Source organism: Bombina bombina, chromosome 1 (genome assembly GCF_027579735.1).
Source record: "Bombina bombina isolate aBomBom1 chromosome 1, aBomBom1.pri, whole genome shotgun sequence".
In the NCBI taxonomy this organism is placed as follows: Eukaryota; Metazoa; Chordata; class Amphibia; order Anura; family Bombinatoridae; genus Bombina; species Bombina bombina.
Window position 1 is genome coordinate 1,534,257,968 of NC_069499.1, and position 25,470 is coordinate 1,534,283,437.

A 25,470-nucleotide genomic window follows, 5' to 3' on the forward strand; every position below is an offset into this window, starting at 1 on the left:
AACCTTCTAAAAAGTAGTTTAGGGTCCCTCTCTTCCTCCTCCCCATCTCCAGTGGTGGAGAGTAATCTACTTCTAGTGGAGGGATCAAAGTATTTCCCAAAACTGTGTGTGTTTTCCAAAGTGGGCGTTTCCATTTCAAATAAATCTGTATATATCTAAGATCTACTAATAGACTAAAAAACCTTAGAAATCACAGTAAAAAACACACTCTCAGGGGGCTGCTGATTTGGTTAACAACACCAAAATAGGTACACCAGCGGGATGATCAGTAAAACCTGACCACACAGCTACTGCACCTTTAATTCAAAACACAAAGCAAAATCCCAAAGCGCCACCCAAACCAATATATATATAAATGATATATGAGATTCAAAAAGTGAGCACAATTCTATAAGAACTTAATGGGTAAACAATGTATTCCAACAATAGAACTGGTCACATAAAAAACTCCTAAAATGCAGGATAAAACAATAAAAAGGTTCGTTCTTACCATACACAATTTTACAGTCTCAGTACTAGGTACTAGTAATTAATCACTTCAGTCCATACGTATAAGAATTGTACAGTCTTAATCCACACCTCTCTGCTGCTCCTTTAAGATCCACTGGTGTATATTCCGTGGTAACAAAAGCAAAGACAAATCCCTGTTAAAAACAAGAAAAGACAGGAGCGCAACTCCGTGCACCAAACAGTACACGGAAGATCTAAGTGTAGATTAAAAATAATTTATTTGGTAAACATCACACAGCAGATTTAAAACATCGAATCAAACACTCACATCGATACCCTCAAACATATGAGGTATGTGCATGCGGTAAAAATATAAAGATTCCCCTTTACTGGTCTCCTCCTCTCTTCCTCCAAGGAATATTCGATGTTAGAAGTCTCAAAAATAATTCGCTGGGCAGAGTACCACTCTTGCCACCTGTCAGCAATCCATATCCCAGGCGTGGAGAACTGGGAGGCGGATTTTCTAAGTCGTCAGACTTTCCTTCCGGGGGAGTGGGAACTCCATCCGGAGGTGTTTGCTCAGTTGATTCATCATTGGGGCAAACCAGAGTTGGATCTCATGGCGTCTCGCCAGAATGCCAAGCTTCCTTGTTATGGATCCAGGTCCAGGGACCCAGAAGCGACGCTGATAGATGCGCTAGCAGCGCCTTGGTTCTTCAACCTGGCTTATGTGTTTCCACCGTTTCCTCTGCTCCCTCGACTGATTGCCAAAATCAAACAGGAGAGAGCATCGGTGATTCTGATAGCACCTGCGTGGCCACGCAGGACTTGGTATGCAGACCTAGTGGACATGTCATCCTTTCCACCATGGACTCTGCCTCTAAGACAGGACCTTCTGATACAAGGTCCTTTCAATCATCCAAATCTAATTTCTCTGAGACTGACTGCATGGAGATTGAACGCTTGATTCTATCAAAGCGTGGCTTCTCTGAGTCAGTCATTGATACTTTAATACAGGCATGAAAGCCTGTTACCAGGAAAATCTACCACAAGATATGGAGTAAATATCTTTATTGGTGTGAATCCAAGACTTACTCATGGAGTAAAGTTAGGATTCCTAGAATATTGTCTTTTCTCCAAGAGGGCTTGGACAAAGGATTATCAGCTAGTTCCTTAAAGGGACAGATTTCTGCTCTGTCTGTTCTTTTGCACAAGCGTCTGGCAGAGGTTCCAGACATCCAGGCATTTTGCCAGGCTTTGGTTAGATTTAAGCCTGTGTTTAAACCTGTTGCTCCCCCGTGGAGCTTAAACTTGGTTCTTAAGGTTCTTCAAGGAGTTCCGTTTGAACCCCTTCATTCCATTGATATTAAACTTTTATCTTGGAAAGTTCTGTTTTTGATGGCTATTTCCTCGGCTCGGAGAGTCTCTGAGCTATCTGCCTTACAATGTGATTCTCCCTATCTGATTTTTCATGCAGATAAGGTAGTTCTGCGTACCCAACCTGGGTTTTTACCTAAGGTGGTTTCTAACAAGAATATCAATCAAGAGATTGTTGTTCCATCGTTGTGCCCTAATCCTTCTTCAAAGAAGGAACGTCTTTTACATAATCTGGACGTAGTCCGTGCCTTGAAGTTTTACTTACAAGCTACTAAGGATTTTCGTCAAACATCTTTCCTGTTTGTCGTTTACTCTGGACAGAGGAGAGGTCAAAAAGCTTCGGCAACCTCTCTTTCCTTTTGGCTTCGGAGCGTAATAAGCCTAGCCTATGAGACTGCTGGACAGCAGCCCCCTGAAAGGATTACAGCTCATTCTACTAGAGCTGTGGCTTCCACCTGGGCCTTCAAAAATGAGGCCTCTGTTGAACAGATTTGCAAGGCTGCGACTTGGTCTTTGCTTCACACTTTTTCAAAATTTTACAAATTTGATTCTTTTGCTTCTTCGGAGGCTGTGTTTGGGAGAAAGGTTCTTCAGGCAGTGGTTCCTTCCGCTTAATCCTGCCTTGTCCCTCCCATCATCCGTGTACTTTAGCTTTGGTATTGGTATCCCACAAGTAATGGATGATCCGTGGACTGGATACACTTAACAAGAGAAAACATAATTTATGCTTACCTGATAAATTTATTTCTCTTGTAGTGTATCTAGTCCACGGCCCGCCCTGTCCTTTTAAGGCAGGTCTAAATTTTAATTAAACTACAGTCACCACTGCACCCTATGGTTTCTCCTTTCTCTGTTTGTTTTCGGTCGAATGACTGGATATGACAGTTAGGGGAGGAGCTATATAGCAGCTCTGCTGTGGGTGATCCTCTTGCAACTTCCTGTTGGGAAGGAGAATATCCCACAAGTAATGGATGATCCGTGGACTGGATACACTACAAGAGAAATAAATTTATCAGGTAAGCATAAATTATGTTATTAATGTGTTTAAGGGGCCGAATTATCAAGCTCCTTCAGGCTCGCCGGAAACAGCAGTTATGAAGCAGCGGTCTTAAGATCGCTTCTCCATAACTGGTCCACTGCCTCTGAGGCTGCGTTCTGCAATCCGCCCGATCCTATACAACCGGGCTGATTGACACCCCCTGCTAGCGGCCAATCTGCAGGGGGCGGCATTGTTAAATGGCGATAGCGTATGCTGTCGGTATATAGCGATGTCTGTCGGACAGACATTGGTAAATTGGCCCCTATATGTGTATTAACACATAAATATATATGTATATAAGTATATACATATATATTTACAGGGAACACAGAGTTCCCGATAGACTGCAATATAAAGGCACTTTTCAGTGTCGTTTTTTTATATAACACCCCACACCCGCCAACTTAAGCCCCCAAAAAACTGCTTAGTGCAGTTGTTTTTTATTAATAAAAATTATACTTTTTTTTTAATAAGAGATCTGAGATGGTTATTTATTGTGCACCCTGTAAAAGGGCGAATTTGCTATTTAACGGTGTGTGATAAATTAGAGCTGCACTAAAAATTTCACATTCCAATGTTCTTCACATAGTGGAATATGTTCTAAGTATTTTTAAATAGATATTCCTATAAGTAAATATATATATATATACCTGTCTCTCTCTCTCTCTCTCTCTATATATATATATATATATATATATATACAGGGCTCAAAATTTCCACTCGCCATTGGCAAGTGGAAATTTAACGGTGGCGAGTGAAAGTTATTTGTTGAATGTTGAGTCTGAAGTCTGGTGGAATATTGCAAGTAGCATAGATAGCACATTGTGTTTGCAGAATGTACATTCATTTTGCAGCACTAACAAACACACATTTTGGGCTATGTTATAAAACTATTATCTAAAGGGATATTATATAGCTATGAAAGTGCAAGGATATGTTATTCCTGTAGGGACCCCATTAGCGCTTAGACTGTTACTTCTGAGAGGGTAAATGGGGCAAAAAGAGAGGAAAAGTGAAAGTGGAGAAGAAGGTAGCGTTAAACACAATGGAGAAAAAATAGTGAATGGATATGAGAGAGGGGAAAGAAAGAGTGTAAAGAGAAGATATGGCCTGAGAGAGAAGGGAGAGGGTAAAAAAGAGAGATTGAAGAGAGGAGGGAGTCAAGAAAGATAGTTAAAAGCAAGAAGGGATCAATGATAATCATTAAAAAAAAAATCTGCTTTGACCTTCCATGAGTGTCGGCACTCTCTGCATTCTCTCAGTTCAACAACTTCCTTTTTATATCCAGCTGTTGTCTTCCCCAGAACCTCTAGTTTGTGCTATGGACTTATTTTTGTTAATTTATTACGGTATGCAACATTTTTTAATTTGCTATGGTATAAAATAAAAACAATATTACAAAATGTTTCACATTGGCTAAATATATGCAAAGAGGGGGTGACATTGTGGGTGTGGTGTGGGTGGGATTCGAAGTGGTGAGTAACATTTTGTCCTGGTTAGTAGCTTAGGACTTGAAATTTTGAGCCCTGATTATATATAAATACATGATCAGGTTTGTGAGCAAGTAAAGGTGTACGGCGGAGTACGTTAATGCAGGCACGATATTTGAAGTTCGGCTTTTTGCGTGCATGTGGTTAGCGCTTGTACGTAAATGTTTTGCTTTCAACTTGTATAAATAGCTCTCCACTCTTAATCTAGCCCTGTTAACCCTATTTTGTCTCTGGATTAGCAGAGTGTGCCTGCAGTCAACCCTGAGTCAATACAGGAGTAAGTCTCTTTATTATGATAAAGAAGTTGTAGGATGAGAAGGGGTAACAGTTTGTTTACAGCAAAGTCATGGACTACAAGACATCTTTCAACTTTACTAAACGATCCCAGCCCCAGCAAGAGAAAAAAATGTACACCCACAGTAAACTCTACCCAAAATATTTTATAGAACCTTACTTGAAGGTCAGATATCCAACTTTGGGGCTAATAATAATACTTTATCATATTAACTATCTGCAAAAATCCCCATGAACTTCGGTGGGTTTTTTTCTATTAAAAAAGGATTGTGATCAATCCCTGGGACATTAAAGGGACACTGAACCCAACTTTTTTCTATTGTAATTCAGCTAGAGCATGCAATTTTAAGCAACTTTCTAATTTACTCCTAGTATCAAATTATTTTCATTCTCTTGGTATCTTTATTTGAAATGCAAGAATGTAAGTTTAGATGCCTGCCCATTTTTGGTGAACAACCTGTTTTGTTCTTGCTGATTGGTGGGTAAATACACCTACCGATAAACAAGTGCTTTCCATCGTTCTGAACCAAAAAAATAGCTTAAATGCCTTATTTTTCAAATAAAGAAAGCAAGAGAACAAAGAAAAAATTATAATAGGAGTAAATTAGAAAGTTGTTTAAAACTGCATGCTCTATCTGAATCACGAAATAAAAAAATGTGGGTTCAGTGTCCCTTTAATGGGGACATTTGTAGAAAAAATATTAGATAATGATTGTGATTAACTAGATGAACAGAAAAAACAAAGCACATCTGCGACTCACAGCGTTGTTTATTAACAATAAACAGGACACAAAATACTTCACTTACAGAATAAAAATGAATATCAGTCCCATAACAGTCAGCTCCAACTAGAGGCTTTCCTTAAGTTCGTATTGTACACGCCGACCCGTAGCACTGCATTCAACTCAGAAGCGCTCAAAAGACCGGAGGGTCCTGTTAGGTTTAGTGACGTCCACACATCTCATTCAGCTCCTCCTCCTTACGCGTTTCATCCGCTCACAGATGGACTTTCTCAAGGGCTTCAGTGATAACGGAATATTCCTCAGTCTCTTTTGGTCAATTTTAAATCGTCCTCATGTTCCCGCCTCTTGTGACGTGTTTACATATGTCATCATGCTCCATTGAACTCAGCTACTATGTATCTACATTCTACCTATGACGGTTACAGGTTACATCTCCGATATCTGTATGCGTGTGTTGTAAAGCAGTATTTCTCAACCACGGCCCTCAAGTACCCCTAACAAGCCATGTTTTCATTATAGATGAACTAGAGCACAGGTGAAAAAAGGTGATTGTGATTAACCTCTTAGAATCTAAACATTGACCCTATTTCACAGCTGAGGATTTATTTTTCACTCTAATCTAAAAGCAATACTGTTTATTATGCACTGGAATGCACTTTTAACTTTTAAATCAGTTTTATGTATTTTGAAATCTATGTAGGTAATCATGATCAGAGATTCAGCATTTGAAAAATGATACCTCAATTGATATTGTGATTCATGTAATGTTTTAAAGGCAGCAAATAGGAAATGCCTGTGAAAAAATGTGCGTTACAGCTGCATCCCTGCTGATTACACTCAGTAACCTGGTCTTTAAAGACATATTTGCATAGGTCTCTTTATTATTCTACAATTTGAGTAGGTGAGGAATTGAAATATGTTTTCATGTACTGTATCTATATCTGTTTGAGATTTATTATACTGTGCAATTTATTGTGATGTATTTCTGTGATACAAAATACAAGACACATCAGCATTTTTCCATTGTGCTTCTTACGGCACCTCATTCTGCTGGAAAATAAGATGCATAAATGGAAAGTATTTATACGGTCTGCTTATCCAAGTAACACATGTGGAACCCTTATTTGATACTGTATCCAACTCATATAATTTCCAAGCTTTGTGAAGCTGTCTAGAAGGAATATTATAGTACAATACCTGTAATTCAAGGTGCATTGTGACTGATCTTAAATTCAGGAAAAGTACTGAACATTAAATTGTATAGTTAAATGAAGTAGCTAACCTTTACTTTATTGTGAAACACACAAGGAATTAATACAGGGAAAAGTCTTCTGGCCACACAGCCTGTCCATTTCCCTTATCGTTCTGTATTCCTATAATCTTAGCAGTCATAAATCTTCTTTTAAAGGGATATGTAAATCCAAATTTTTAAAGGGACACTAAATTCAAAATTAAACTTTCCTAATTCAGATAGAGTATGCAATTTTAAAAAGCTTTCCAATTTAAATATTCTAATCATGATGCACACTTTCTAAAAACTGGCTCCTATAGTATAAAATCTGAACACACATGTCACTGTAAATATACATATTATTTTTAAATAAAACATACTTTTGCATTTTTTTTTATAACTAACAAGCTTCTTATGATACCCTTTAAATCCTTAGCACCGTACAGCCCCTGAGAAGGGGTTGCTGCCCGCCCATTGTCCCTGCCTGTACAGTACTCTCACTATCTATATTGTCTGCTTGGCTTACTCAAGAAGACATACCACCTTATATATGGGGTGGTGGGATAATGATATGAGCATGTGCATACAGATTTAGGAGCACGTGTGCATTCAATTCTATAGCACAATCGATACCCATATAGAGCTATATTATAAATAGTGTGCTAACTGTTCTGCACGAGCGATATTGTCTAACAATTTGAAAGTAAATGCCATTGCGAGACCACGTTCACATTTTATGCTTGTCAGGTTAACCCTGAAGTAAAGGGTAGTGTGTTAAAAAAGTTGCACTAAACACAACGTCAATACATTTAAAATTATAGTTACACTCATATAAACACTATCTGATAAAAATGATTTATAGAATTTTCCCACCTGCCCCCTTATTTCAGTTCTTTTGACAGACTTGCATTTTAGCAAATCAATGCCCTCTCATAAGTAACTCCATGGACATGAGCACAATGTTATCTGTATGGTACACGTGAACTAACGCCCTCTAGCAGTGAAAAACTTTCAAATGTTTTGAGATAAGGAGAGGCCTTCAAGGGTTTAGGAATTAGCATATGAGCCTACCTAGGTTTAGCTTTCAACAAAGAATACCAATTTTTTTTGTTCAAAACGAGGCTCCATTAAAGTCTAAAGGGGAATATGATCCTGGATTCAGAGCATTGCAAAGTTTTTTTTTCTGCGCGAGAATGTGACAGCTAGAGCATAAATTATTTACTTGCGACCTGTAGTTTGTGCGCAACTGGTCGCCCAGATAAAACACTCGCGCAAATTGTCACTCCACTCATAATCTAGCCCTAAATGTCATAATTTTCTAATATTGTATCTTGATTTTTCCCTTTAAATCGTTGTTCCCCCCTTTATAGCTCTACTGGCCTAAAGCAGAGCATATGACAGTTCAATAAATACAAATTAATGTATCTCTATTAATATCAGTCTACTAATAATGCTGCTTTACTCAAGAACACTGAGCTTCTAAACTCACAACAGAAATCATTTTAAGAATCCCAAATTAGAGGGGGAAAATGTTGTTGCATGTAAAGTGAATTCAAGGATATGAATAATTTAGTGTCTGCCCATTTTTCATTATTAAGTCTGGCAGGTGTAGGTGATTGACAGTAATGAGAAAAGCAATATGTTATGCAGGAACATCACTTGTGATGGATAGCTGTCAGGGAAACATTCCCTTATGATCATCTAATGATATGTCTAGGACAGACACTTGCCCTTGAACACTTGTGTGAAATCTAAGTAACAACACTTTGTTACAACAAATAAATATCAATCAGCATTGGCAGGACTTGTGTTAGAAACTTACTGTTATTACATAGAACTTTTAAATGAAGCTGGCAGGTGCTAACATATTGGCCTCTAGTTATCAAGCCGTCGACTTTCTTGCATTCGACGGCACCAATACGCTCGCCTAAGTTCGCCTAACATCGCCGCCGTGGACCTGAATACGTTCTCCAAAATTATCAAAAAAGCTGTCAAAAAGCCGCGCACCAAGTACGGAGCGATGAGCAGCGGACTGTTGTTAACTAACAGTCATCGATCTCGCTGCTCTTCAGCTTTTTCACAGCTTTCTTGCTATACTGTCACTAAGCACCCACACTATACTATACTGTTTTACCCCCTAAACCACCGCTCCCGGAGCCCCCCGCAACTAAATAAAGTTATTAACCCCTAAACTGCCGCTCCCGGACCCCGCCGCAACTCTAATAAATGTATTAACCCCTAAACCGCCGCTCACGGAGCCCACCGCCACCTACATTATACATATTAACCCCTAATATGCCAGCCCCTATACCGCCACCACCTACATAAAGTTTTTAACCCCTATCCTGCCGATCCCGGACACTGCCGCAACTAAATAAATTGTTTAACCCCTAAACTGCCGCTCCCGGAGCCCACCACCACCTACATTATATTTATTAACCCCTAATCTGCCCCCCCCACACCGCCACCACTAAAATAAACATATTAACCCCTAAACCTAAGTCTAACCCTAACCCTAACACCCCCTAACTTAAATATAATTTAAATAAATCTAAATAAATATTCCTATAATTAACTAAATTATTCCTATTTAAAACTAAATACTTACCTATAAAATAAACCCTAAGCTAGCTACAATATAACTAATAGTTACATTGTAGCTAGTTTAGGGTTTATTTTTATTTTACAGGCAACTTTGTATTTATTTTAACTAGGTACAATAGTTATTAAATATTAACTATTTAATAACTACCTAGCTAAAATAAATACAAATTTATCTGTAAAATAAATCCTAACCTAAGTTACAATTACACCTAACACTACACTATAATTAAATTAATTAAATAAATTAACTACAATGAAATACAATTTATTAAAATTAAATAAAATTAACTAAAGTACAAAAAAAACAAAACACTAAATTACAGAAAATAAAAAAATAATTACAATTTTCTTAAACTAATTACACCTAATCTAATCCCCCTAATATAATAAAAAAGCCCCCCAAAATAATAAAAAGCCCTACCCTATACTAAATTACAAATAGCCCTTAAAAGGGCTTTTTGCGGGGCATTGCCCCAAAGTAATCAGCTCTTTTACCTGTAAAAAAATAGACAATACCCCCCAACATTACAACCCACCACCCACACACCCAACCCTACTCTAAAACCCACCCAATCCCCCTTTAATAAAACCTAACACTACCCTACTACTACTACTGATTGGAACATCCAATAGAATGCGAGCTCAATCCTATTGGCTGATTGGATCAGCCAATAGGATTGAACTTCAATCCTATTGGCTGATTGCATCAGCCAATAGGATTTTTCCTACCATAATTCCGATTGGCTGATAGAATTCTATCAGCCAATCGGAATTCAAGGGATGCCATCTTGGATGACGTCATTTAAAGAAACCGTCATTTGTTGGGTAGTCGTCGGTCTGGATGGATGCTCTGCGTCGGATGTCTTCAAGATGGAGCCGCTCCTCGTCAGATGGATGAAGATAGAAGATGCCGCCTGGATGAAGACTTCTGCCCGTCTGGAGGACCTCTTCTGCCCGGTTGGATGAAGACTTCGCCCGGCTTCGTTGAGGACTTAGGCCCGGTTGGGTGAAGACGTCTCAAGGTAAAGTGATCTTCAAGGGGGTAGTGTTAGGTTTTATTAAGGGGGGATTGGGTGGGTTTTAGAGTAGGGTTGGTTGTGTGGGAGGTGGGTTGTAATTGTGGGGGGGGGTATTGTCTTTTTTTCTACAGGTAAAAGAGCTGATTACTTTGGGGCAATGCCCCGCAATAAGCCCTTTTAAGGGCTCATTTGTAATTTAGTATAGGGTAGGGCTTTTTATTTTGGGGGGGGGCTTTTTTATTTTATTAGGGGGATTAGATTAGGTGTAATTAGTTAAAGAAAATTGTAATTATTTTTTATTTTCTGTAATTTAGTGGGGGGGGGGGTTGTACTTTAGTTAATTTTATTTAATTTTAATTAATTGTATTTCATTGTAGTTAATTTATTTAATTAATTTAATTATAGTGTAGTGTTAGGTGTAATTGTAACTTAGGTTAGGATTTATTTTACAGGTTAAATTTGTATTTATTTTAGCTAGGTAGTTATTAAATAGTTAATATCTATTTAATAACTATTGTACCTAGTTAAGATAAATACAAAGTTGCCTGTAAAATAAAAATAAACCCTAAGCTATATACAAATGTAACTATTAGTTATATTGTAGCTAGCTTAGGGTTTATTTTACAGGTAAGTATTTAGTTTTAAATAGGAATAATTTAGTTAATTATAGGATTTTTATTTATATTTATTTAAATTATATTTAAGTTAGGGGGTGTTAGGGTTAGAGTTAGACTTAGATTTAGGGGTTAAATTTAATATAGTGGCGGCGGTGTAGGGGGAGCAGATTAGGGGTTAATAAATATAATGTAGGTGGCGGTGGGCTCCGGGAGCGGCGGTTTAGGGGTTAAACAATTTATTTAGTTGTGGCGGGGTCCGGGAGCGGCGGTTTAGGGCTTAATAAGTATAATGTAGATGGCGACGGTGTAGGAGGGGGCAGATTAAGGGTGTTTAGACTCGGGGGAACATGTTAGGGTGTTAGGTGTAAACATTCCAATAGGAATCAATGGGATATAGGGTAGCAGCAAACATAAGCTTTCGCTGCTTTCAGTCTCCCATTGATTCCTATGTCATCCGCCGCCTCCAGGGCGGCGGATTGAAAACCAGGTACGCCGGGCCGGAATAGTGGCGAGCGTACCTGCTAGTTTTTTGATAACTACGAAAAGTAGTCAGATTGTGCCGAACTTGCATTCGGAACATCTGTAGTGACATAACCATCGATCTGTGTCGGACTGAGTACGGCGGATCGTATGTTACGTCACTAAATTCTACTTTTGCCGGTCTGTAGGGTTTGATAACTACGGCGAATCTGGCTCGCCACAAATACGCTGCGGAATTCCAGCATATTTGCGGTTGACAGCTTGATAAATAGAGGCCATTGGATTCAAATATAGCACACTCTACTGCATGTAGAAAATATGGCTAATAGAACTTGCTATAGATTCAATTTAACTGTAACATTCCTTTCCCATCAAAGCTAGGTCTTTTTATCTAAATTATCATCTGAAACCATCACATTGGCTTTGAGATGTCAATTCAAAGGATTTTTTTACTTAAAAAACTACAACCTTGGAGCTTTGTTCTGCATTGGAATTTTTACTGGGTAGCACAAGCTGGTAGCCACCAGGTGGGAATAAACCAGAGAGATGGTCAGAGGTGCAGGAGTTATGTGGAGTCCTTTGTCATAGGTTAGTCCTTTGGAGTAGGAACCGTTATAACAGGTAGGTGACTTACTGTAGGGGTGTTAACATTAAGAGGATTCCTGCAGGACACCAACAGGCTGTTTAGGGCTGCTGGGAAAAGGAACACGTAGATGCAGCCATTGAGCAAAGACTAGATTCTTAACCTGTTAACCTTACAGTACATTAGAGGCATACCTCATTTGTTTACACCAAGAGCACTATGTCAATGTAATACTCTGTTACTGTTTTAATTGTTTATTTATCTATTTGTTCTAATCAAGTAACCAAATAAAGTAATGTCAAGAAATAAGAAGATACTAAATGGAGCAGTTATCTAAGGAAATAACAAAATGAGGCAACATCTAGGGATATCAAGTGATAAAATAATGCCACTTTAGGGATTAACAAATTGTGCAAACTCAAAGGATATTAAGTGAGAATACGGTGTGGTGAAATGGTTGAACATTTAGAGATATTGATTGATAAAATAGTTAAACATCAAGAGATATCAGCTGACAAAATGGTGCAGCATCTAAAGGTATCAGAAAACCTAATAGTTGTAAATGATACAAAATTTAGAAGCTTTTTTTTTTACAAAATAATGCAATGTCTATATGCAAAGTGGTGCAATACCGGAATACTGAGCTATCAGGTGACTTGTCTATGTTCACAAAGAGCAAGCAACAGACCTGACCATAACATAAAGTTAGTGCAATATAATCTTAAAGGGACAGTCTACTCCAAAATGTTTATTGTTTTAAAAGATTGATACTCCCTTTATTACCCATTCCTCAGTTTTGCATTACCAACATGGTTATATCAATATACTTTTTACTTCTGTGATTACCTTGTATCTAAGCCTCTGCAGACTACCCCTTTATTACAGTTCTTTTGACAGTCTTGAATTTCAGCCAATCAATGCCCTCTCAGAAGTAACTCCATGGACGTGAGCACAATGTTATCTGTATGACACACATGAACGAACGCCCTCTAGCTGTGAAAAACTTTAAAACGCTTTGAGATATAGAGAGGCCATCAAGGTTTTAGGAATTAGCATATGAGCCTACTTAGGTTTAGCTTTCAACAAAGAATACCAACAGCAAAGCAAATGTGATGGTAAAAGTAAATTGTAAAATTGTTTAAAATCACATGCCCTATGTGAATCATGAAAGTTTAATTTTGAATAGACTGTCCCTGTAATCTTTATTTTAATTTTATATTATATGTCTATTTATTTGCAGTAGAAAACAGTGAATTAAGCCATCAGGTTGAGGAGATGGAAAACAGGGTAGCTCAGTTAACAAGAACAAAGTTATTACTGGCCTCCCAGGCAGAAGAGCTGAAGAAACAACTGGAGGAAGAATCTAAGGTGAGACCAAGTGGTTCTTGTATGTAAAATTAGTTATTCACTAAGGCCTAGATTTAGAGTTTGGCGGTAGCCGTGAAAACCAGCGTTAGAGGCTCCTAACGCTGGTTTTAGGCTACCTCCGGTATTTGGAGTCATTAAAAAAAAGGGTCTAACGCTCACTTTTCAGCCGCAACTTTTCCATACCGCAGATCCCCTTACGTAAATTGCGTATCCTATCTTTTCAATGGGATCTTTCTAACTCCGGTATTTAGAGTCGTGTCTGAAGTGAGCGTTAGACATCTAACGACAAAACTCCAGCCGCAGGAAAAAAGTCAGTAGTTAAGAGCTTTCTGGGCTAACGCCGGTTTATAAAGCTCTTAACTACTGTACTCTAAACTACACTAACACCCATAAACTACCTATGTACCCCTAAACCGAGGTCCACCCACATCGCCACCACTTGATTAAATTTGTTTAACCCCTAATCTGCCGACCGCCACCTACGTTATACTTATGTATAATACATGACAGATACATCCATACACCAATATACAAAAAAGATCCACCAAAGGTTATATAACAACTCTCAAGCAAGCCTATCCAAGCCAGACCGGCCCCCTTTTCCTAAATATCTAAAGAAAGAGAGAAACATATTCTTGTTTTTAGTTTAATTTCTAAATGTTCTTATTAAGCTCCTATATTTGCTATTTTCCCCTTTCCTTCTTCAGTTCAGAGTAGCCACCCTTCAGCTGGTAGGGTAGATAACTCACGTCAGCTTCCCCTTAACCAATATGGAGCACCATCTCCTCACTTTGTTTGTTTTTCTTATAACAATTCTAGAGAGGTACACCATATTGATATTTACCTATCCAAGTGTTGAACAAAGTGATATACACTCACTAGTCTTACACCATGTAGGGGTACATTAAATTAACATCAAATCAGCAAAGAGTACCACTTCCTTCTAGCTTATTTATAAGGAGGCAGGGAGAAAAATATAAGTTTAAATACATTCCAACATAGGGGATTATAGCATGTATAGTATAGTATGTTATTAATGATTTTAACTAATGGACATTACATACAACCAGCTGGGGACCTAGAAAAGATCATTAAAAGCCCCACTGTGTCTAGATAGAGCACGAGCTCAGACCAAGGGGTTTAAATCTAATTGAAGTTAACTAAAAATTGTCTTGTTACTTCATTCCAACACACCCTGTCTAGGTGTACAAACATATTGATCCTGGTTCATCCTGGCTTATACCCAGTATCTAGCTAGCACACAAAAAATGTCCCCACTTTCTGTAACCAGTATCAGTACCGCAATGGCTGAATTGTATGTATGCATATATATGTGTAAAATATCATGTATTATTAAGTACAAAGCATTTAGAAATTTGTTTGTTATAAATTCTGTTCCATCGGTCTCTTGCGGAACGGGGTCAATGTTATTAACTAGGGAGTGACCAATACTCTATCTATTTTAGAAAATATCATGCATCACAAGAGTTAATGATCTGAATGATCTTGATTGGCCGCTCACATCCTTATATTGATCCCGACCGCCAGAGACTGATATCTCTGATGAAGCGCATGTGCTCATGCGCGAAACGCGTTAGATGGAGCTCACCTAACTTGTTGTAAGCCTGCATTGCAATAAACTCCATTACTGACCCCAGGACTCAGCTTCCTTTTTCCTCATTTCTTATACTTATGTACCCCTAATCTGCTGCCCCTAACACCGCCGACCCCTATATTATATTTATTAACCCCTAACCTGCCCCACAACGTCGCAGCCAGCTACCTACAATAATTAACCCCTAATCTGCCGACCGCAAAGCGCCGCCACCTACGTTATACTTATGTACCCCTAATCTGCTGCCCCTAACACCGCCGACCCCTATATTATATTTATTAACCCCTAATCTGCCCCCCTCAACGTCGCCTCCACCTGCCTACACTTATTAACCCCTAATCTGCCGAGCGGACCGCACCGCTATTATTATAAAGTTATTAACCCCTAATCCGCCTCACTAACCCTATAATAAATAGTATTAACCCCTAATCTGCCCTCCCTAACATCGCCGACACCTAACTTCAATTATTAACCCCTAATCTGCCGACCGGAGCTCACCGCTATTCTAATAAATGTATTAACCCCTAAAGCTAAGTCTAACACTAACACCCCCCTAAGTTAAATATAATTTTTATCTAACGAAATTAATTAACTCTTATTAAATAAATTATTCCTATTTAAAGCTAAATACTTACTTGTAAAATAAATCCTAATATAGCTACAATATAAATTATAATTATATTATAGCTATTTTAGGATTAATATTTATTTTACAGGTAACTTTGTATTTATTTTAACCAGGTACAATAGCTATTAAATAGTTAAGAACTATTTAATAGCTAAAATAGTTAAAATAATTACAAAATTACCTGTAAAATAAATCCTAACCTAAGTTACAATTAAACCTAACACTACACTATGAATAAATTAATTAAATAAAATACCTATAATTATCTACAATTAAACCTAACACTACACTATCAATAAATAAATTAAATACAATACAATCTAAAGTACAAAAAATAAAAAAGAACAAAGTTACAAAAAATAAAAAAATATTTACAAACATAAGAAAAATATTACAACAATTTTAAACTAATTACACCTACTCTAAGCCCCCTAATAAAATAACAAAGCCCCCCAAAATAAAAAAATGCCCTACCCTATTCTAAATTACTAAAGTTCAAAGCTCTTTTACTTTACCAGCCCTGAACAGGGCCCTTTGCGGGGCATGCCCCAAGAAGTTCAGCTCTTTTGCCTGTAAAAAAAACCATACAATACCCCCCCCGAACATTATAACCCACCACCCACATACCCCTAATCTAACCCAAACCCCTCTTAAATAAACCTAACACTAAGCCCCTGAAGATCTTCCTACCTTATCTTCACCATACCAGGTTCACCGATCGATCCAGAAGAGCTCCTCCGATGTCCTGATCCAAGCCCAAGCGGGGGGCTGAAGAGGTCCATGATCCAGCTGAAGTCTTCATCCAAGCGGGGCAGAAGAGGTCTTCCATCCGATTGAAGTCTTCAACCAAGCGGGATCTTCTATGGTCATCCATCCGGAGCGGAGCGGCAGGATCCTGAAGACCTCCGACGCGGAACATCCATCCTGGCCGACGACTGAACGACGAATGACGGTTCCTTTAAATGACGTCATCCAAGATGGCGTCCCTCGAATTCCGATTGGCTGATAGGATTCTATCAGCCAATCGGAATTAAGGTAGGAATATTCTGATTGGCTGATGGAATCAGCCAATCAGAATCAAGTTCAATCCGATTGGCTGATTGGATCAGCCAATCGGATTGAACTTGATTCTGATTGGCTGATGGAATCAGCCAATCAGAATATTCTTACCTTAATTCCGATTGGCTGATAGAATCCTATCAGCCAATCGGAATTCGAGGGACGCCATCTTGGATGACGTCATTTAAAGGAACCGTCATTCGTCGTTCAGTCGTCGGCCAGGATGGATGTTCCGCGTCGGAGGTCTTCAGGATCCTGCTGCTCCGGATGGATGACAATAGAAGATCCCGCTTGGATGAAGACTTCAATCATATGGAAGACCTCTTCTGCCCCACTTGGATGAAGACTTCAGCCGGATCATGGACCTCTTCAGCCCCCCGCTTGGGCTTGGATCAGGACATCGGAGGAGCTCTTCTGGATCGATCGGTGAACCTGGTATGGTGAAGATAAGGTAGGAAGATCTTCAGGGGCTTAGTGTTAGGTTTATTTAAGTGGGGTTTGGGTTAGATTAGGGGTATGTGGGTGGTGGGTTGTAATGTTGGGGGGGGTATTGTATGTTTTTTTTACTGGCAAAAGAGCTGAACTTCTTGGGGCATGCCCCGCAAAGGGCCCTGTTCAGGGCTGGTAAGGGAAAAGAGCTTTGAACTTTAGTAATTTAGAATTGGGTAGGGCATTTTTTTATTTTGGGGGGCTTTGTTATTTTATTAGGGGGCTTAGAGTAGGTGTAATTAGTTTAAAATTGTTGTAATATTTTTCTTATGTTTGTAAATATTTTTTTATTTTTTGTAACTTAGTTCTTTTTTATTTTTTGTACTTTAGATAGTTTATTTCATTGTAGTTATTTGTAGGTATTGTATTTAATTTATTTATTGATAGTGTAGTGTTAGGTTTAATTGTAGATAATTATAGGTATTTTATTTAATTAATTTATTGATAGTGTAGTGTTAGGTTTAATTGTAACTTAGGTTAGGATTTATTTTACAGGTAATTTTGTAATTATTTTAACTATTTTAGCTATTAAATAGTTCTTAACTATTTAATAGCTATTGTACCTGGTTAAAATAAATACAAAGTTACCTGTAAAATAAATATTAATCCTAAAATAGCTATAATATAATTATAATTTATATTGTAGCTATATTAGGATTTATTTTACAGGTAAGTATTTAGCTTTAAATAGGAATAATTTATTTAATAAGAGTTAATTAATTTAGTTAGATAAAAATTATATTTAACTTAGGGGGGTGTTAGTGTTAGGGTTAGACTTAGCTTTAGGGGTTAATACATTTATTAGAATAGCGGTGAGCTCCAGTCGGCAGATTAGGGGTTAATAATTGAAGTTAGGTGTCAGCGATGTTAGGGAGGGCAGATTAGGGGTTAATACTATTTATTATAGGGTTAGTGAGGCGGATTAGGGGTTAATAACTTTATTATAGTAGCGCTCAGGTCCGGTCGGCAGATTAGGGGTTAATAAGTGTATGTAGGTTGAGTCGACGTTGTGGGGGGCATATTAGGGGTTAATAAATATAATATAGGGGTCGGCGATGTTAGGGCAGCAGATTAGGGGTACATAGGGATAATGTAAGTAGCGGCGGTTTACGGAGTGGCAGATTAGGGGTTAATAATAATATGCAGGGGTCAGCGATAGCGGGGTGGCAGATTAGGGGTTAATAAGTGTAAGGTTAGGGGTGTTTAGACTCGGGGTATATGTTAGAGTGTTAGGTGCAGACGTAGGAAGTGTTTCCGTATAGCAAACAATGGGGCTGCGTTAGGAGCTGAACGCGCTTTTTTGCAGGTGTTAGGTTTTTTTTCAGCTCAAACAGCACCATTGTTTCCTATGGGGGAATCGTGCACGAGCACGTTTTTGAGGCTGGCCGCTTGCGTAAGCAACTCTGGTATCGAGAGTTGAAGCTGCGTTAAATATGCTCTACGCTCCTTTTTTGGAGCCTAACGCAGCCTTTATGTGGACTCTCAATACCAGAGTTATTTTTATGGTGCGGCCAGAAAAAAGCCGGCGTTAGCTTTTCGGGTCGTTACCGACAAAACTCTAAATCTAGCCGTTATTAAGTAGCTTAAGAGCCCTTGTGGTGCAGACCTGCATATTAAGAGGCTCTCTGCCTCCTCAGAGGTGGTGGACTTAAATTACCCTCAACTGCTCTAACTGGGTGATTAACAATCTTTTGTCTCAAATAACTGGAAATAACAAATAACTGGAGGATGGACAGGATTGCACAAAAGAGTCCTTGAATCATGAAAACTGATGTACTTGTCCAAAATACCAAAGAATTTTTAGCATTTTTGCTATCACTCCATTTAAACAGAAATAGTGCCTTGTTTTTTTATTTACCTATCCACAAAAAAAAAATATATATAATATATATAATTATTTTTTTTTAGTAGTCAACCCAAGGTGTTGATCTAGGCCCATTTTGGTATATTTCATGCTACTGTTTTGCCAAATTATTTACACACAACTACTGCAGTCATAAGACAAGTGGTCATAAATGGTTATCTGGGGTGCCCATTGTTTAGAAATAGGAGACATGCATGGCTTTGCTAAAAGTTTTAGCTAATTGCAGCTGTGCACCGCACTTCTGAAATTCGCGGCAGTGAAGGGGTGAATTAATTAGCTGGTAAGGGTAATAGCATTTAAATATAGGGACTACCCTCCCACCTCACCTAATCCCTCCCAAAAAAGCTATCTTTCCTTTCACACCCACATGCTTAACCACTATATGCTCAATACAGGATTGGTGGTATGTTTACCATAACAAAATGGTAAGTTTTTAAAAAAGGAAGCATCTTTGTAAAGTTTAATGAATTAAAGTGCCCATGATTCATTTTAGATACTGGGCTTTATACTTTATACTCCCCCGCCGTCCCTCAGACTGCATCAAAAATCCCCCAGTTTCTAAAAGTGAAACAAGGGTTTGTCTAGCCACTCACACCACCCTGACCTAAGTTTGTAACACTTATCCCTGTCCATCGACCACCCTTAAATCTACATCCTCCTATTATGATTCTGCCCAATAAACAAAAGCAACTCTATCCATAGGTTTCTCTGTCTGAATGTTGAGGCATGGACATAAAAAAAATACTTAGATGTTCCCTTTAGCATTCATTGTAATGCAATTTATTTATACTTGTGCTGGAATCAGGATTCACAGTTAGATCTCGTGAAGCTGCTACAAACAAGGTTCAGAGACAAGAATTATATATCATTGTTTTCTAACCACGTTCCTCAAGTACCCCCAACAGGACAGGTTTTCATTATAGCTGAACCAGTGCACAGGGGAAATAATCAGCTGATAGGTAAGAGCAGATACTAACCATGGCTACTGATTAGCTGATTATTTTCCCTGTGCACTGGTTCAGCTTTAATGAAAAGTTGGCCTGTTGGGGGTACTTGAGGACTGTGGTTTAGAAACACTGTTATATAGAATATAGACTGATATATACAATATGCACTGTTATATACAATATACACTGTTACTGTATATACAATATGCACTGTTATATACAATATGCACTGTTATATTCAATATACACTGTTATATACAATATAGACTGTTATATACAATATGCACTGTTATATACAATATACACTGTTATATACAGTATACACTGTTATATACAGTATACACTGTTATATACAATATAGACTGTTATATACAATATGCACTGTTATATACAATATACAATATGCACTGTTATATACAATATGCACTGTTATATTCAATATACACTGTTATATACAATATTTACTGTTATATACAATATGCACTGTTATATACAATATACACTGTTATATACAATATAGACTGTTATATACAATATGCACTCTTATATACAATATACAATGTTATATACAATATGCACTGTTATATACAATATACACTGTTATATACAATATGCACTGTTATATACAATATACACTGTTTTATACAATATACACTGTTATATACAGTATACACTTATATACAGTATACACTGTTATATACAATATGCAGTTATTTAAAATATACACTGTTATATACAGTATACACTTATATACAATATACACTGTTATATACAATATATACTGTTATATACAATATACACTGTTATATACAGTATACACTTATATACAGTATACACTGTTATATACAATATGCACTGTTATATACAATATAGACTGTTATATACAATATACACTGTTATATACAATATAGACTGTTATATACGATATACACTGTTATATACAATATAGACTGTTATATACAATATACACTGTTATATACAATATAGACTGTTATATACAGTATACACTGTTATATACAATATGCACTGTTATATACAATATACACTGTTATATACAATATGCACTGTTATATACAATATATACTGTTATATACAATATATACAATATACAATATACACTGTTATATACAATATAGACTGTTATATACAATATGCACTGTTATATACAATATAGACTGTTATATACAATGTGCACTGTTATATACAATATACACTGTTATATACAATATACACTGTTATATACAGTATACACTTATATACAGTATACACTGTTATATACAATATGCACTGTTATATACAATATACACTGTTATATACAATATGCACTGTTATATACAATATATACTGTTATATACAATATACACTGTTATATACAATATTCAATGTTATATACAATATACACTGTTATATACAATATGCACTGTTATATACAATATACACTGTTATATACAATATGCACTGTTATATACAATATGCACTGTTATATACAATATACCCTGTTATATACAATATACACTGTTTTATACAATATACACTGTTATATACAATATGCACTGTTATATACAATATACACTGTTATATACAGTATACACTTATATACAGTATACACTGTTATATACAATATGCAGTTATATATAATATACGCTGTTATATACAGTATACACTTATATACAATATACACTGTTATATACAATATACACTGTTATATACAATATACACTTATATACAGTATACACTGTTATATACAATATGAACTGTTATATACAATATACACTGTTATATACAATATGCATTGTTATATACAATATACACTGTTATATACAGTATACACTTATATACAGTATATACTGTTATATACAAAATGCACTGTTATATACAATATACACTGTTATATACAATATACACTTATATACAATATACACTGTTATATACAATATACACTGTTATATACAATATATACTGTTATATACAATATACACTGTTATATACAATATAGACTGTTAGATACAATATACACTGTTATATACAATATACACTGTTTTATACAATATACACTGTTATATACAGTATACACATATATACATTATACACTGTTATATACAATATATACTGTTATATACAATATACACTGTTATATAAAATATACACTGTTATATACAGTATACACATATATACATTATACACTGTTATATACAATATAGACTGTTATATACAATATACACTGCTATATACAGTATACACTGTTTTATACAGTATACACTGTTTTATACAATATACATTGTTATATACAATATACACTGTTATATACAATATACACTTATATACAATATAGACTGTTATATACAATATAATTGGGGTATCAGATATAAAATAAAGGAGGACCACAGCATGAGCCACAAACCACTGTAAAATAACCTCACCTATTATCTTCTTAAGGCAAAACATATAACAACAGCGGCCATCTCTAACCTTAAACTTGACTGTGAGTTGCTAAAGGAGCAGCTGGAGGAGGAACAGGAGAGTAAATGTGAACTTCAGAGACTGATTTCTAAGCTGAACAGCGAGGTGACGCACTGGAAAACGCGATATGACAATGATGCGCTCCACAGGACCGAGGAACTAGAGGAGACCAAGTAAGACATTAATATCAGTATACTGCACCCATCTATAGAACAAAAGGTCTGAAGAAGGGCAACAAGACAGGGCTTACAGCATAAATAATAAGAAAAGTTTACAAAAATGTATTCCAAAAAAACCTGTTCATTTTAATTGAATAATATAGGTATAAAAAAACTAAATGTACTGTTTTGGGAAGGGGGACTGATGCTAAATGTGGGATAATAAAATGTGGATTTTAAATATTTAGGAAATAATGAGTCCCATGCTGCTATTTATGAGACTTGTGCACAGGTGAAATTTTCATTTTGTTCAAAATGTTCACAACAGACATTGCCCGCGCTATTCGTTATTCATTTAGTTTGAGGCTTAGGGGGCTTAGCGTGGCCGGCTCCCAGGGCCTGCACTACAGAACCCTCTCCTTTAGTACCAGGCTGGGAGACACTGAGCTAAGCCTCTTGTTAGCGCGGCCGGGGCTCTCCAGCACACAAAAGTATTAACCCCTATTTTTTTTTTTTTAAAGAAAACAAATCAATACTGATAATTTTCATCGCTATTTTTTCATTTTCTTAACATTTCGTTGGTGGTTCATTCGGAATTTTGTTTTGTCCAAACAAAATGAAAATCCGTTTTCCACTATAAATGTGCATTCATGATGAAACACATGCACATCTCTACTGTTTACTATTTACACCAGTGGTCTCAAAGTACTGGCCCCGGGGCCAAATACGGCCCTCAAGATAGTTTAATCTGGACTTACCTTGTTTAATAGGTAATCCATTAATTTGGTCTGTCAATTGTTTTAGGGTTCTAAGAGGTGTAACTAGTTGCTGTTCTATATAGGCACTCACAAGTAGGGATGGGCGAATGTTCCTAAAAATTCGAAATTTAAAACGAATGTTTATACATTCGTTCGTTCGAATCGAATTTCAAATGTTTATATAACATTCTAACATTCTATTTCCGAATTTTCATTTTCGAATTTTTCAATAAAATTCAAAAATATTTGTTAGATTAATAGAATGTTTAGCTATGTATTCATTCAATTTCGAAATGTAATATTAGAATTTGAATGTGACATTCAAATTCGAAATATTATTTCTAGTCTACAACTGTGTTTAATAAATGTAATATTCGAATTCGAATGCTACATTCAAATGTCACATTCGAATTTGAAATAGTATTTCTAGTCTAATACTGTGTTTTAAATGTAATATTCGAATTCGAATGTGACATTCGAATTCGATTGTCACATTCGAATTCGAAATAGTATTTCTAGTTTACAACTGTGTTTAATAAATTTGATATTCGATTCGATTGTGATATTCGATTTGAATGTGATATTCTATTCAAATGTGACATTCGAATTCAAAATAGTATTTCTAGTCTAATACTGTGTTTTATAAATGTAATATTCAAATTCGAATGTGATATTTGATTTGAATGTGATATTCGATTCGATTGTGATATTCAAATTCAAAATAGTATTTTTAGTCTACAATTGTGTTTTATAAATGTAATATTCGAATTCGAAAGTGACATTCGAATTCGAAAACTGTAAATAACATTCGAAAATCGAATTTTTAAGAATATTCGTTCTTATCAACATTCTATTATGTAAATCGAATTTCTACAATAACATTCATTCTAACATTCGAATTTGAATATAAACACATTCGCCCATCCCTACTCACAAGATAAAGATAAAGACAAGTGTCCAGTGTAGACTCCCACCACACACAGCATTGGGTAAATGTCACTTTTTACGTTATTATACAGTTACAAGATGATCGCTTTGCTTGGCACTCACAAGATAAATATAGACAACTGTGTATGTCTACTGTTGATTACAACTCCCACCATGCACAACTACTTGGCTAAATGTCTCTTCCATTTACTAGTATATCCAGTTCTGGAGCACTTACTCAGTTCAAGTGGCCCCCATGGGAGAAGAACACTTACCCAGTGGCCCCCAGATACTTTTCGTTTGATACCCCTGATTTACACCATAAAAAATAACACAAACATATTTTTTTGGGGGGGTTTGCATTTCATATAGGGTGTTTTCCCATATTAAGATATTTCTGCAAACTGAAGTTATTTGCAGTTAAAAACTGAAGTTAATTGAAGTTATTTGAAGTATAATTTGAGTGGGTACCTCACAGAAAAAAAACCCATTTACATTTATGTGTAAATGCATTGAAGGCCAAACAACTTAAAACACCTCTAGCAAATGGGTGTGGAATGGTTTGGCAGTGAATGGGTTAAACATTTTTCTTTATTACATGTAATTTAAAGGCCTTTATAAAAAAAAATATGTTTTTGTCTTTTGCTGTTGTAGCCCATACAACTGCCCTTACTTGCCAATGATCAATAAGGAATAGGTTGTGCATGTCTAGTAGCTAGTCTATATAGTAGTTCTGCAGAATCTCTACAAATAACTGATAATAATAATAGTAGTAATAATAATGTATAAAGCTTTCACTTTACCTTTTTACACACTATTGCCACATCTTGACCTAAGAAGGGAACATCCTCCTCCTCCAATCACAAGCAATGTACCTCCGTTGCATCCCAAATCTGGAACTAATGGCCACCATATCAGCTGGGTCTAACTAAACCAATAATGTTCCCACACTGTATCTACCCTCAAAGAAACTTGCTTGCATCTCCGAATCAGATCCATTTCAGGACCACAAAAAAAATCCAATCCCAACGTTTATAGATATGTATCTATATAGAGCAGACATGGGGGCCGAATGGAGCTTGATGCCCCTGTTTCCGCGCAAGTCTTCAGGCTCGCCGGGAACAGCAGTTATGAAGCAGCGGTCTTAAGACCGCTGCTCCATAACTGGTTCGCCGCCTCTGAGGCTGTGGTCTGCAATCCGCCCAATCCTAAACAATCGTACTGATTGACACCCCCTGCTAGCGGCTAATCTGCAGGGGTCGGCATTGCA

The 25,470-nt window shown here is 36.7% G+C and overlaps 1 protein-coding gene across 1 annotated transcript in view; it reads left to right on the plus strand.

Moving 5' to 3' along the window:
- LOC128666882 (myosin-16-like) overlaps nucleotides 1–25,470 on the plus strand; it is a 357,676-nt gene that overhangs the window by 101,485 nt on the left and 230,721 nt on the right. The window contains exons 5-6 of the mRNA XM_053721692.1: nucleotides 13,168–13,295; nucleotides 22,334–22,530. Coding sequence (XP_053577667.1) covers nucleotides 13,168–13,295; nucleotides 22,334–22,530 — 325 coding nt within the window. The remainder of the gene's footprint in view (nucleotides 1–13,167; nucleotides 13,296–22,333; nucleotides 22,531–25,470) is intronic.